This window comes from Protopterus annectens, chromosome 13.part0 (genome assembly GCF_019279795.1).
Source record: "Protopterus annectens isolate FY-2018-M chromosome 13.part0, PAN1.0, whole genome shotgun sequence".
Lineage (NCBI taxonomy): Eukaryota > Metazoa > Chordata > Ceratodontiformes > Protopteridae > Protopterus > Protopterus annectens.
This window is the reverse complement of record NC_056747.1, coordinates 1,047,504,272-1,047,520,195: the sequence shown is the minus strand read 5'-3', so window position 1 is coordinate 1,047,520,195 and position 15,924 is coordinate 1,047,504,272. Positions and strand designations below refer to the sequence as shown.

Genomic DNA, 15,924 nt, shown 5'->3' with positions numbered 1-15,924 from the left:
ATTTGGGGAGCTGTAAACATGAAAACTGTCATGACTTTTTTTTTGTCTCTCTGTCGACTGCAAAGCACTGACATTTTTTCTGAGCTGTAAATAACTTGTGTTTTATGCACACTAATATATATGGATGGATACTTATTAGATATTATTACAAATATATTTAGTGTTCTAATTAGATAATTTTATGGTTAGATAGCTGTGTTTTTTTTCTTGTTTCTATCTAGTTAGCGCTTTTTACTTATCTACCTATGTGTATGATTTTAGTTCTTGTCACAGACCTGATGAAGGCTTTATTGCATTAGTTAGCCGAAAGCGATTTTAATTGTCAGTTTTTTTATGTGTATGTTATGCTTTTCTTAATACCTGATTTTTAGAATGTGGGTTGCAGATGCATTGGTAGTGTTTTCCTTAACTAGGATTTAGTTTCATTTAATCAGGTGTTTGTGTGCGAGTAGGGATACTTGCTCTTAAATGCACTTTTATGGCCCTGTTTATTTTGTTTGCTTGGCATAGGGTGCAACTCCCAAACACCTTGGCTCTAAACCAATGTCTTCTAGCTCACCAAATACTGTACCATCCTTACAAGACTCTACTCCAATAACTGCAAACTTGAGCCACTAACAAGACACTAATCATAATCTCCAAAAGCTATTACAGCTCTGGTGACTCTGTATTCTAGCAACATTGCCAAGACTTGGAACTCCGTACCACTACAAATCAGCCTACAAACCTATCAAAACCATCTTCACAAAACAGTTCATTTCCCACCTAAACAACTCCTGGACATGCACCTGCCTACCACTTGGCTGACGTTTTCTAACACCTTTCCCCTACCTACTATTCGACCTCTTCTTTAAAACTCCCACAGATGCACTGTGTATATCGCACGTTACTTACCAACTCATCTGCCCCCTACTCCCCATTGTCCCATCTGTACCCACTAACTCTTCCCTAGACTAAGTTGAAACATTTTCCCTTAAAATGTCGGTGAACCTCATATGAACTTGTCTGTATTCTCCTCCTTTGACAAACTGGCTAGTATTTTTAGTTTTTCCTTTCTTATCTTAATCACGTTTTCAAGATTATCTGGCTAGTATTTTTTAGTTTTTCCTTTCTTGTCTTATTGTCAGTACATCAAGATTCTCTCTACTAAACATACTGTATGAACAACAATCATATGTTACTACCTGCTGTAGTTTTAATTGTATGTCTAAACCACTGTGCTTATGTAAATATCTTGTGCAATCATGTTATCTGCTATATTTTATAACTGTGTGTGTAAACCATAATGCTCATGTAAATATCTTATGTGTAGTATGTTAGCAATTGTTCTGGAGCTTTTCTCCCTGGCCTCCGCTGAAAACCAGCAGCTCTGTCCAGTCAGACCTCCCCGTTAAACAAATGTAAAATAAAATGAATAAACAATACTTATGCTTTACACACCTACTTCTAAGTGTATAAAAACTGATGTGTTTAACATTGTAAAGTATTTCTGATTTTTTTTGTTACTGACGATCGCTTGTCTGTGAACAATAAAGGCTTGTTCCTTTGGAACACTATTTGGTTTTCATGATTTTTGGAAGTTATTATAACTGAGCTCATCAATTAAGTTTTAAGACTACCGTTTTTTTCTGGTTTTTATTTATTTATTTTTTAATTCCAAATCATTAGAGGACATACTTGAACATCTACAGTTAGTAGTATGTTTCTAACACAACTGTTATATCGGTCCACCTATCAAATATGCTTTAGGGTTCGCTACAGTTGACAGAAGCATAGGTCTGACTCTGAAGGGTCAAAATGAAATCTTAAACTACAGGACAGAGGAATGCTTTACATACAACATTTTTTGTGTACAGAGACAATCCCAGCTACATCCCACCAAACTCATTTTGATCATTCTCAGCCTGAGATCACTTAGCCTCACAAATTAACAAAACACTTGAATTTTGTACTAATCCATGAGGGTGAACATTCTTGGATTTAAAATAACTTGGTGGGGATGTGAGGCCTGCATCTTAAGTGTGGTGTTACTGCCTAGCATAAACATGGGCATAAAGGGGTCAAGCTCATTTTGATATATATTTTACCTTTTAGGTTCGGGAATTTGAAGCATGTGTGATTTAGTCAGATATAGTGAAGTAATTTAGTTACACCACAGATGTGTGTGTATATAGTCCCTGACATTTAATTCAACCCCTAATAGCAGTTAATAGTAGTGTTCAGCCTTACTGTGGACATGTTCCAAAAACACCTACACAGACTGCAGTTTTATTTAGTTCAGGTAAAACTATCCATCTGATGTTGGTAATCTTCGTTCATTCCTTGCTGATGCGTTATTGAGCCCGCCTTATACTGAGCTCGCGTCAGCCAAAAACTCTCGAGCCAAGATCCTACCCACAATGCTATGCTCCCAGTTACCTCAGATCTCGTTTGCCGTGTTGCTGTACAGCCGTGTCAAGCCTTCTGTCTCAGCTAAGTGTTCAATTTTTGAAGTTTTTCCATTATTAGTGTTAAAGTTTTCAATTCTTCACTATCTCCATTCTCCTACCATATCGCAACTTTTGAGACTCTCTCCCTATAGTATTTCCTTTTTCTTACCTTTTGAGGTAATTCTCCATTACCTTCGTTGTTAATTCTTCTTCTTCTCCCTTTCTGGGTAGTTTCTTAACCCTTTAGTAGTGTCGTACTTTCTCCTTCACTTCACAATGTTGGATAAGAAAAGTAGTGTTGGTTTTAAACAACGTACGGAATACGGCCATAAGTTACCACTTTCTGATGGCCATGATTTGTGTGTTTATTGCCTGAATGTTTCACACCTTTCTGTGGACCCTCTGTGTGGGATATGTAGAAATTTCTCAACTAAGACTTTAAATGAAAGGAAGAACAAACTTATTCTAAAGGGCCTCCTTAAAACTCCTTTCTGCGAGACCGTCTCTGGGTCGGAGGGCTCAACCCCTCCTTCTAAACCCCGTAAGAGACGTTCTTCCTCCTCCTCCTCTAATTCTCTCCCTTCATCTCCCTCTGGAGATCACAAGGAGTCGACTCACAAAAAGGGAAAATCTCGGGCCCAGCGCTGCCATCTGTGGTCCTTTCAGCCCCAGCCTCCGCACTACCCCAGTTGATTCTCACTCCAGCTAGTGCTTCTTCATCACTACCAGCACCGGAGTTCCCGGTGCAGACACGTGTGGCTCCGACAGATTCGTCTCAGCCCTTTTCGGCACCGCTGATGTTGGTGCAGACCTTCTTGGCATAGTCTCTTCAGGTACAGTCTCCTTCGGCATCGTTGGTGCAGGCTTCTTCGGCTCAGTCCTTGCCGATGCAGTCAACCTCTGGAATACTGCCCTTTACGGTGCAGATGCCTTCGGCACCGACATGCTGCTTGGTGCAGTCACTTTCTGCACCATCACTACCAGTGCAGACACCTTCATTCGGTACCGTATTTGGTGCAGGGACCTTCAGGTGCAGGGACCTTCATTTGGCACATTATTCGTCGGTGCAGACATTTACCACACTGCCCTTCACAGTGCAGACACCCTCGACACCTATGGCACTGCCTTTGTTGGCCTACATAACCTCGGCACCATTCTCCTTGGTGCAGACACCCTCTGTTCCAGGCTGTGCACTACATGAACTTGCAAGGACTAAGTACTCTCCTTCCTTAGATCTGTTTGTGGTAAGTCCGTACAGCCCCTTTTTAGACAGGCCAGAATCTCCATCAGGTCTCTGTGAGGTCCACCAGGAGCCTCTCAGAACAGGATGTGTTGTGGCTTGTTAACCAGTTGCTTGTGGACAGGGGACTCCCTCACCCGTGTAAATCTACGCTCCCTCTTGCAGGCGACAGTATTTCTCCACAGACTCCAACTTACACTCCTTCGACTTCCAGGGAAGCATCGAAGCACCTTTCTCAGACAAGACAACAGCTTCCCTTCCTTCGACACCAACAGTGGACCTCACTTTGGAGCCAGAGTCGTCCTTATGGTCCTCTGTGCACTGAGCATCGGGCCGTTCTCAGGCTAGCAGTTGTGCCATGGGGGTAGGCGTTCTAGGTTCCACAACAGTTTTTTCTATGGCACCCTCCAGGAATCCTCCTTCCCTCATGCTCCATAGCCCTCTTGACACTCCTGGTATGGGGGTCGGCTCGTCGGAGTGTGGTGTGACCCTGATTATGAGGTTGTGCTCTGTTCTGGGCTCCCATCCCTCTTCTGGAGGTCCGGCCTTCCAGGCCATATAGAGGGCACTTGCCTCTGTTGGCGAAACATCCCTGTCAGAGTCCTTGCCCCCTCTGTGCTGCAACTGTCACAAGCTGCAACTACCAGACCCCGGGCACAAGGGCCTCAGGTTTCGCCCCCTCAGGAGATCACCTCCTCGCAATCTTCCCCAGAGCTTCCCACTGAGGAAGTCCCTTGCAAGGCTTCATGTAAGAAGAAGCAGATGGACTCCACTGAGGAGTCACTGACCGAAGGTACAGGCTTTGATGATGGGGAAGGGTCCCCCCCGGTCACCCTCTGAGGTGTCCTTTGGTGAGATCCTTGAGGTCCTAAGACAGAGGGGCGACTGGAAGTCCTCCAACCCTTCATCAGAGGAATCTGTATTCCTTCAGGGCTTTCATGTCTGGCTGCCTACCTCCTGGGTTACCCCACTGGCCGATGAGCTTGTCCAGCATGCATGGAAGGCTCCTGACACTTTGGAAGCTATACCTCTGAGTCCTGACAAAATTTTATCTCCCCCTGCTGAACATCCTCATTGGTCCAAAGGTCTTCCAGTAGATGCCATGGTGGTGGTGGCTGTAACCAAAAAAGACTTGGCAGAAGAGAGCCAGACTGTCCATCTGCCCAACAAGAATTTGTGGGCGATAGACACGAGAAGCACGTGCTTGCTTCATCGACCTTCACTGTAAGGTCCTTGAACTATTTGGCACACTTCACAAGGCTCCAGAGGGACCTTATCAAACAACTCTCTGAAACCTTGGCGGGAGCGGTTTCTGCTGAGGTGTGCGACAACTTAGCCTCTCAGATAGCGACCCTAGAATCAGTATCCATTTCTTCCATGCGCCTCATTTCACATGCAATGGAAGGAGTGGCAGGCAAAGGCATGGTCACGAGACGTCATGCCTGGATGCACCTTTGCTACTTTGCGGACTCCTTTAAGGCTTCCTTTATGAATGCCCCTATCGAGACTGCTTTATTGTTTGGCCCAAAGGTAAAAGATACACTGGCAAGGTGCGAAGAGGATGGTAAGACCCTGTCTGCCACTGGTGTCTGACACTCCGCCCCTCAACGATTCTACTCCAGAAATTAGAGGAGCTGGAAGATATGGCACAGAAAATCACAGGCTCTTTCCGTGGCGCACATACTGAGTTCTCCCCTAAGGGCAGAGGGGAAACTCTAATGGAAGACACCCCTTTCAGGGCAGGGGAGGTCCGCGAAACCGGGGTTCCAGAGATTGATTCTCTGGGCAACCCTACCAGCACTCCTGAAGCGTTGCCCGACTGCTCACCTCTGGAAGCAGTCGGGGGTCATTTTTCCTTGTACCCCACTGCCTGGTGAACCATAACCACCGATTCTTGGGTATAACAAATATCCAGAGGCTACCACATTCCCTTCCATCTTTGTCCCACTTCACCCAGAAATGTACCAGAAGTCCCACCCAGTTAAAGAGAAACAGCAGCACATGAAATCTGAAAGCTGCTACAAAAAAAGTCATCCAAACGGCCACCCCAGACCAGATGGAATACGTTTTTTACTCGAGGTTCTTTTTAGTGCCAAAAAAGACAGGGGACTAGAGACCAATACTGGATCTCAGCACACTAAACAAATTTGTAAAAACAGAGAAATTCCGGATGGTCATGGTTCAGTCTATCCTTCCTCTTTTTGAAGAAGACGATTGGATGTGCTGTATAGATCAAGATGCGTATTACCATATAAAAGTGGAGAAGCACTCAAGAAGATACCTCCACTTCTGCATGGGAGCCAGTCACTACCAATTTTGAGCACAGCCGTTCGGCCTCTCTACGGCCCCCAGAGTGTTCAAATGCATGGCAGTGGTTATCGCTCACCTGCGACTTCAAGGATTCCAGGTGTTTCCATACGTAGATGACTGGCTCCTTACCACCCCCACCAAGCATCTATTGGAGGAAGCCCTAGATTACACTCTTCTCACAGCTCAGCGCCTGGGAATCACTGTAAACTGGGAGAAGTCTAACACAGCCCTGACACAATCTTTAGAATTCATTGGAGTTCTGTTGGACACGAGGAATTGCACAGCATCTCTCCTGGATCACAGACTTCAAAGAATAAGACAGGTTCAGCCGCTAATCTGTCACCACAAATCTTCTGCCCAGTCCGTACTCCAACTCTTTGGGTCAATGGCATTCTCGATTACCAGTGTTCCTCTGGGCAGGTTCCACATGAGACTTCTTCAGTGGCTACTTCTCACTCATTGGTACCCTCTACAACATCCTTTGTCTTTTCAGATAAGTGTAACTCAGAGATGCAAGAAAGATTTGCTCTGGTGGACGTCCCAAAATCCCCAACAGGGGTCTTGCCCCTTCAACCCCATCAGCCAAAAGCCACGGTGACCACGGATGCCTCCCTGATGGGGTGGGGTGGGGAGGGCTATGTCAGGGAAACTCGGTCCAAGGCACCTGGTCGGAGACAGGGGCTCATTTGCATACCAGTGTCCCGGAACTGAGGGACAGTGCTGTTAGCGTTGCAAGCCTTCCACTTGATTCTTCCTTCAGGGACTATTGCAATCCAGTCAGACAACATGTCAGTAGTCTGGTACATCAAAAAGCAAGGGGGCACCAGATCTTACCCGTTATGCTGAGAGGCCTTGAGAAAATGGCAATGGGTGATAGCTTCTAACCGCTTTCTAATTGCAACGCACATTCCCTGGAGCTCCAACGTGATAGCGGACAAATTGAGCAGGTGCATTCTACAACCTTATGAGTGGTCCCTCAATCCTCTGATAGCGGCAAAAAGTTTCAACCACTGGTTTTGCCTCCCCATTCAACCACAAGTGCAGCAATTACTTTGCCCTGATCACCCCTCGGAGACAGTCGCTGAGAGACGCTCTAGTCCACGATTGGCCTTCGGGTGTACTTTATGCCTATCCTCCTTTACCCTTCATCTCCCAATTCTTGAAGAAAGCACAGCAGTTGAAGAGCAAAGTAATCCTTATTGCTCCATATTGGCCTCGACAAGTTTGGTTCCCCTTCCTCTGGCCTCACGTGCTAGATCAACTGTGGACTCTTAATCCAACTCCGACGTTGATCTCCCATCCTCAGGGTCTGACAGCTTGGATTCTCCACTTCCAATGATTGCCACGCAGGATAACCTCTCCTCCCCAGTGTGCAGTATTTTTATTGCATCTCATAAATCATCCACCAGGCTAATCTATCTCAGCAAATGGAAAAGGTTTACATTATGGGCTGTGAACAAACAATTGGACCCCTTGTCAGCCCCAGTTTTGGTGGTATAAGATTACTTACCGGATCTTTTTCAATCTGGGGTATCAGCCTCTCCTATTCATGTTCATTTAGCTGCCATTTCTCATTTCCACATTGGTTTCCAGGACTCTTCACTCATGTCACACAGACTCTGTAAGACTTTCTTGAAGGGTGTTTTTCACCTAAAACCTCCCTTTAGAGAACCAGTACAATCTTGGGATTTGGCTTTGGTCCTGCAAGCCCTAACACCCCATTTGAGCCTACATCTTCATGTGATTTAAAGTATCTCTCTTGGAAAACTTTGTTTCTGGTTGCTATCACATTGGGCAGACATCTGTCAGAACTTCAAGCCTTATGCATCAAACGTACTTACCTTATTTTTCATAAAGATAGTCTCACTGAGAACTAATGGCTCCTTTTTACCGAAAGTGGTGTCAGAATCAACCACTCTCTTGACCTCCCAGTATTTTTTTTCCTAATCATTCTAACGAGGGAGAGTATTGCCTGCACTCTCTGGATGTTCACAAGCAAATCTGCTTTTATTTGGATAGAACAAAATCTACCTGTAAGTCAGACCAGCTATTTCTGGCTTTTTCTGGACCAAGACTAGGTTGTCCTGTTTCTAAAGTTACATTAGCGTCATGGTTGAGAAATTGCATTACCTTCATCTACGATGAGAATGACATCACTTTGCCTCACAAAGTGAAAGCCCATTCTACAAGGTCTATGGCAACTTCAGCAGCTTTTCATGCTAGGGCCTCCCTCAATGACATTTGCTCAGCTGCAACTTGGGCCAACCCCCATACCTTTATACTGCATTACAAATTGGATTTGGCCTCCAGAGGAAGAGCTTCGTTTGTTTCCATGGAGCTCAGGAATGTCCTTCCATGAGGGCTGCCCAGGGATACAGGTAGCTGGGGACTCTGTCCCATCAGTAAGGAATGAATGAATATTAACAACACAGGTTACCATAACATTCCAACTGTGTTGTTTTATCTTCATTCATTCATTACTCCCCACCCCCCTCCGGAGGTTCCTAGTGGATTTCATATGACCCTCTTTCCATTCTTGTAGGTCTGTTATGACCAGAAGTTGCCTCTGCTTTTGTCTATTAACTTGCAAACTCGATCTGAGGTAACAGGGAGAAGAGCATGCATCATGGGAAGGATCTTGGCTCGAGAGTTTTTGGCTGACGCAAGCTTGGTATAAAGCTGACTCTGGTCCGAGGACAGAACCAATAACCCATCAGTAAAGAATGAACGAAGATCAACAACACAGGTGGAACGTTATGGTAAGACGTAACTTCTTTTTAAGCTCTGTATTTGGCCTCTTTCTAGTAATTGTAATTTATGCTTTTACAATGCGTAAACAAACATTAAACATTTAAGGGTGAGTAACACTACTGATGTTCGTCGTGTTTCACTGTTGCAGTCATTACACTTGGGTTATCCTGCTGGCAGGCTACCCACATTCGGCCTGAATTCCAAAGTCCTGGTCTGGCGTCGGTTGCTGTCGCCTCTTCCCTGATGTCAGTGCGCCAGGGGTATACAAGATGCAGCCGACGCCATTTTCTTCAGTCTTTCTTGCCGCGCTGTGCCCGAAGCAAAAGCAGTTCACAAGTGCCGGTCGGCCAACTCCTGAGATTTTTGAAATCGAATTTCAGATCCGAAGTCTTCATTAAAGCTAAGTACCCCGTTGGGGAAACTTTTTTCATGCTCCAGACTGATGTCAGAAAAAGTTAACAATTGTATTTCTTGTGGGAAGCAAATACCTCATAAGGATTTTCATTCTTATTGTATTCCTTGCCTAGGCCCTGACCACGGCGTTGCTAGTTGTCAGTTTTGTGCTAGATTTAACCAACGCACTATTAAGCGTCGGCACGATTTTGCCTTTCATTACTTTGGCCGAGGGTTTAAATATATAATGCCGTTGGAACAGCTGACGACCGGAGTTCATAAAAAGCGCAAGGAAAAGTAAAGACAGGCATCCAAGGTCCAAAACAGACGACGAAGCCTCCGCTTTCGCAGCCCCTGACACCCGCTACCTGAGAGCCACAGGCCGCTTCCGACTCCCAAGTGGAGACAACTAGGCCTCTGGATACTCGAGGTATTGGACCTTCGGAAACTATTCCCTCAGATGGGTCCGGAGCCGCTGAGCAGGCATCGGCTTCTGAGGGTGTTTTCAGGTCTACACAGTTATATATCAAGCCAACCTCAGCTTCTAAGGCAAAGACTAAAACAGCTTTAAAGACAAAGAAACAAGTACAGCATTCTCCTGGACAGACCTCCATGCCTAAGAAACAGATGCTCAAAATGGCCGAAGACCTAATTACTTTGATCAGGGGTTCCCATCCCCCTGCTAAGAGGCCTAGGCAAGACACTGAATATGATTCTTCTGATCAGGTTTCCATTTCATCTGACTCCTCTTCAGAACAGGGATACTCTCTTCCTCCCTATGAGGATTCTGATGCTGAAGAATCTATCCTTTCAGCCTCTCCTCCTGAGGACTATTCTTTTGGGGAAACCCTGCATACCATGAGGGAGCATTTTCACTGGGAGAGCCAAGATTACTCAGAATCTAAGAAAAGGCTCAGAGATTTCCTTTTACTGCCTCAGCACAGACCTCTTGCTATTCCACCTCTACTAGACATTGTAGATGTATTTTCAGAGTCCGGTCTGTCTCCTGACTCTTTACCCCCTGCACCCGTTAAGCCAGACAGGTACTACAGGGTTCCAGATTCACATACATTTCTATATAAAAACCCTGCTGCTGACCCAGAAACTGTATCTCAGGGTCCCGAAGGGGTTAAGGCTTCCACTGCAAAAAACCCTGTCCCCTCTGACAGGGATTCTAGAGCACTGGACAGATGGGGGAAAAAAGTTTACACTTCTGCTACCTTGGCTATAAGGGCTTTAAATTGTCAATTTCATATGCTTAAATATCAGCAATACTTAATGTCACTGCTAAAACAGAAAATGTTGACAGATTCTGACTGTTCTGAAAACAAGGAAATGCAAGATTTATTGCATGCAGCTGAACAAGTGGGAAAGCATACTTTGCAATGTGGTTTTGATTCACTGGAGGCCTCTTGCAGGGCCGCTGTTACAGGCTCTGTCATTCGAAGGTATGCTTGGTTAAAGGAACAGAATCTGCCTGATCATGTTAAAGCAAAATTATTGGATGCTCCATTACAGCATGATACTTTGTTTGATGTTAAGGCAGAAGAGGTGTTAAAGAAAATGGAGGATAAAGCGAAATCTATGCAGACAGTAAAGGATTTTTTACAGGTTCAGCCACCCAGATTTAGCAGGAACTGGCCTTCTAAGAATTGGTCCTTTCCAGTGTCAGACAGGTCACAAAGAGGCAGATACAGACGCCCTAGAGGCAGATCTCAGCCCCAAGGCTCATACAGGCCTAAACAATGGGGTGCTTCTACCTCCAAAAGCAGAGAAGACAAATCACAGCCATATAGGAAACAGTCCCAATGACTTTCCACTGCCAGTGTTAAGCACTTATCTTTTGGCAGCACCCTTAGGGGGAAAGCTGGCACTTTTTCCACAAAATTGGCACATGATCACCCAGGACAAATGGGTCTTGAATACTGTTTCTCAGGGCTACAGGTTCCATTTTCACACCCTTCCAAAGACAAAAGGTATGCCAGACCTGTCGCACAATCAATGGGCAGAGGCACAAAAGCAAATTTAATCTCTCATGGACATGAGGGCTATTCAGCGAGTACCACAGCAAGAGCAGGGACAAGGATTTTACTCAAAACCTTTCTTGGTACCCAGAAAGGACAAAGCCTGGAGACCAATACTGGACCTATCTATTCTAAACACTTTTCTGGATGTTTCAAAATTCAAAATGTTGACACTGCAGCAGCTTCTGCCCATGCTGGGCAAAAAGGTTTGGCTCATAACTTTGGACCTCAAAGAGGCATACCTGCATGTCCCAGACAGTCTTGCAGAAGATACCTCCGATTCCCAGCTGGTTCAATGCACTACCAATTCTCTGCACTGCCCTTTGGCTCATCTACTGCGCCCAGGGTCTTCACAAAATACCTGGCACCACTAATTGCATTTTGCAGACAAAGAGGAATTCAAATATATCCCTACTTGGACGACTGTCTTATTCAAGCAGAGAGCAAGGACATTCTACTGAAGCATCTGGCATTTGTAAAAAGATTACTAATTTGCCTAGGGTACACAGTAAACGAAAATAAATCAAAACTAGTACCCTCTATAGAGATAATTTTCCTGGGTGCAAGCTTAAATACAACTGCCCAGATGGTTTATCTCATGCCAGACAAACAAAGGTAACTGACTTCTTACTTCGAAAAGATGGCAACAAAGACCCAGTTACCTGCAAGAAAAATTCTGCAGGCTTTGGGCTTCATGGCATCCTGCATTCTGCTAATTCCATGTGAGGAAGCTACAATGGTATCTAAAAAGTGTTTGGACTCAACATTGCCACAGCTTGGAAACTTTAATTACCCTCATTCCCTGCCTGCAACAGGAATTTCGATGGTGGGCACTGGCCTGTCACCACAACAAGGGACAGCCATTCACTTTACCCACAGCCAGGCAGACACCAACAACAGATGCATCGGATTATGCCTGGGGGGCCCACATGGCAGGAAAATGTATTCAGGCACACATTCCTACCCCCTCTGCAGACAAGCCTTGACTTTGTGGAGCATAGCATTGACTTATCAAGTGCACCTGCAAGCACAATTCCTGCCAGGAAAGACAAATACTCTGGCAGACGAACTTAAGCAGAAGCCTCATGGACCCTCACGAGTGGAAACTAGATCCACAAATCTTCAGCATGATAACAAGGAAATGGGGATGCCCAGACATAGATCTATTTGCCTCCCCTCACAACTGCCAACTACAGAGATTCTGCACAAGGACTTATCACAAACAAGCATGGAAAGTGGACGCCCTATCATTCAGCTGGAAAACCCTTACAGTATATGCCTTTCCTCCACTGCCTCTCCTCCCCAAGGTACTCCTAAAGGTCAGACAATAGAAGCCAAAAATGATGCTGATTGCCCCAGACTGGCCACGCCAACACTGGTACCCAGTCCTAAAGAGCTTGTCTCAAGGCCCAGCCTGGAGTTTACCTCAAATTCCTCATCTACTGACCCAACAAAACAATCAGATCCTGCACAGCCAACTCAGAACCTTAAATCTGGCTGCATGGTAGATAATATAACTGCTCAGATCACACCTCTCTCTAAAGCAGTTATGGATGTTATTTTGGAGGCCAGGAGGCTGAGCACCAGAAAATCTTATGCAGAAAAATGGGAGAGATTCTGTGCTTGGAACCAGGCACAAGGTATTGACACGCTTGTTACAAATATTCCTCAGATTTTACAATACCTAACTGAGATGCTGACAAAGGCCTATCCTTCTCATCAATTAAAATCCATGCCTCTGCCATTTCAGCTCATTACAATACGGAACCACCTATTTATTCACATCCACTGCTAAGGCAGTACCTCAGAGGGGCCAAAAACATAAGACCTCCTAGGAGAGCACCAATACCTACATGGACCTCAATTTTGTCTTGGAAAAGCTCACACTGCCTCCTTTTGAGCCAGCCAATACAGCCGAGAAAATATTCTTATCATGGAAAACAGCTCTGCTCCTAGCAATAACTTCAGCAAGAAGAGTCTCGAGTTACAGGCATCAATGGCTGTGAAACCTTTTATTATTTTCCATCCGGACAGGGTTTCTCTAAGGACGAACCCAACATTTATGCCTAAGGTAGTGTCCAGTGTGGCTCTTAATCAAACCATTCATTTGCCTACTTTTTATCCAAACCCACAGAATAAAGGGGAGAGACTTCTGCATTCTTTGGATGTGCACAGACAGCTACACTTCTACTTGGACAAAACTAAAGCTTTCAGAAAGACTGAGCAACTTTTAGTGGCATATGCTGCAGGATCACAAGGAAAGGGTATCTCAAAGCAGACTATTTCAAAATGGATAGGACACTGCATTTGTTTCTGCTATTCACAACATGGCAAATCAGTGCCTAAGGGCATTAGACCACATTAACCAGAGCAGCAGCCACCTCAGCAGCCTTCCTCAGAGGAGTACCAACCAAGGATATTTTGGAGGCTGCAACTTGGACTTCAGTGCACACTTTTACAAAGCACTACCACTTACCTCTTTACTCTAAATCCAGAACAGGCTTTGCCACTGCAGTTCTGCAGGGCCTCATAGCCACTCCTAATTCTGTTTAGACTCAGCCACCCAACCTCAGCTTTGGGATTCAACCCAAGTGTAATGATTGCAGCAGTGAAACACGATGAACATAGTACAGTTGTGTACCTACCATAAATGTAGATGTTCGGGTGTATTCACTGTTGCAGTCCAGGTTACCCACCCACCATCCCCCTTTCTTTGCTGGGACTTATCTGTACTTCTATATTCTATACAGCCTATGTGGTGTATTTGCTTGTAGATGAAGGTATTGTTTGTTAGTGCATGCTTTTTTATAAGCAGTATTTTTAGCCTACCCTTTTGGGGGCACCTGACATCTGGGGCAAGAAAAACTGAAGAAAATGGCGTTGGCTGCATCTTATATACCCCTGGCGCAATGACGTCAGGGAAGAGGCGACAGCAACCGAGGCTGGACCAGGACTTTGGAATTCAGGCCGACTGCGGGCAGCCTGCCAGCAGGATAACCCAAGCGCAATGACTGCAACAGTGAATACACTCGAACATCTACATTTATGGTAGGTACACAACTGTACTTTGTAATGAAGAAGAGAGGTGTTGCATCCACTTACAGCTGCTGTTTCCCAGGCTTGTAGAATAAAGTTTGTTATTGCTAGGTTATGCTGCAATCTGTAGTTGAAATTCAGAAATGACTTTTTTCTGATAGTTTGAGTTGCTGTTTGTGTTCCTCAGGTGTTACTTTTTAATGACCCTTTGAATTGCAGTGCATTGATGCCATACTTTTTCTTTCTGTATACTTGTCAGTATTGTGCTTTAATTTTAATATTTCATCTTTATTGAACTACTGACTAAGCACTATACAGTATTTTAGACTTGAAGATGCAAAGTTTAGAAGTGTAATACTAAGACCACTTTATCTCAGTTTAAATCATTCAGCAGTAGCTCAGTGTTGTGTAGTAATATAACTGTGTATGGAAATGTTGCATTGTCAAGTATCATCTAGTTTCTCTTCAGGTGTCCTCTGGTTACATTGGATAAAAACTGTGGGCAAAATTTGGTTGTTGTATCCTTAACTGTTCTATATATTTCCAAATTGGTGATCAAAACAAGATACTGCTTAATGTCTGTGTAGCAGAACTGAAAAGTAAAAGCTAATACATTTTTTGCAGCAGTATTTGAAAGTAAATGTTTAAATAGTCTCTTGCGTGATTCACGGCTTTCCTGTCAGTAAAGCAGTTAAAAGCTAAGGTTACAAGTCATTACATTCTCTGTGATTCTAATTATTAACATCTTATACCACAGTATTTTACAAATGTTACCATCTAGTTATATTTTGCACTGTTTTTAAGTTGGTATGACAGTTCAGTATGATAGTTGCATTGGTCTTAGAAGTTAGAGATTTGTGTGTCATGCATAGTATAACAACAATATCCTTTTGCAGTTAAAGAACCAGATTAAACAAAAGATTGAAGAAGAAATTGAGCATTATAAGTTTTCCACTTCTTTCTTTGACATATTTGTAAGTATAATTGTTTTGTAATTCAAGTATCTGATAATGTTTACATATGCTTGCATCTGTATTTCACTTTGCAAATCTTTTTTTTTTTCTAGCTTCTTGCAGCTTTCCGGTTCACAATTCTGATACTAGGATATGCTATATTTAAATTCAGCCACTGGTGGGTAGTAGCGGTAAGCAAACTAATTTACGTTACTGTAATGTTAGTAAAATGTTTGTTATTTTAGTCCTTTTCGTGTGTGTGTGTGTCTGTGTCTGTCTGTCTGTGTCTGCCTGTCTGTGTCTCTGTGTCTCTGTCTGTCTGTCTGTGTCTCTGTGTCTCTGTGTCTCTGTGTCTCTGTGTCTCTGTGTCTCTGTGTGTGTGTGTGTGTGTGTGTGTGTGTGTGTGTGTGTGTGTGTGTGTGTGTGTGTGTGTGTGTGTGTGTCTGTGTGTGTGTGTGTCTGTGTGTGTTTCAGTTATGTCTGTAACATGTAGGATAGTTTAAAAAAACTGGATATGGTTGAGCTATAGCTTTATAGAAGTATAAGTAGGGTAAAAGCTTGCCTTGTCATTTTTGTTGGTAACTGGTGAAGTACAACTGTTTAAAATCTGTTCTTATCGGTAGCCTGAGAAGAAAATAAGTTGCAGTATTGACTATTTGTATTCCTGCTTATGGAAGATAGATGGCCGTGCTGTCTTCCAAAGCTCTTTAGCCTTTGCCTTCGTGGCTCTGCGAACTCCCTAACATACCGATGTCAGATCTTTGGTGGTATTTGTTGAGCTTAAGTCT

The 15,924-nt window shown here is 44.1% G+C and overlaps 1 protein-coding gene across 1 annotated transcript in view; it reads left to right on the top strand.

The window, feature by feature from the left end:
• The window catches only part of STARD3 (StAR related lipid transfer domain containing 3), a gene marked incomplete in the record, with an annotated part of 483,177 nt that overhangs the window by 195,229 nt on the left and 272,024 nt on the right, over window positions 1–15,924 (top strand). The window contains 2 exon segments of the mRNA XM_044055044.1: window positions 15,080–15,157; window positions 15,250–15,327. Of these exon segments, the coding sequence (XP_043910979.1) occupies window positions 15,080–15,157; window positions 15,250–15,327 (156 nt within the window).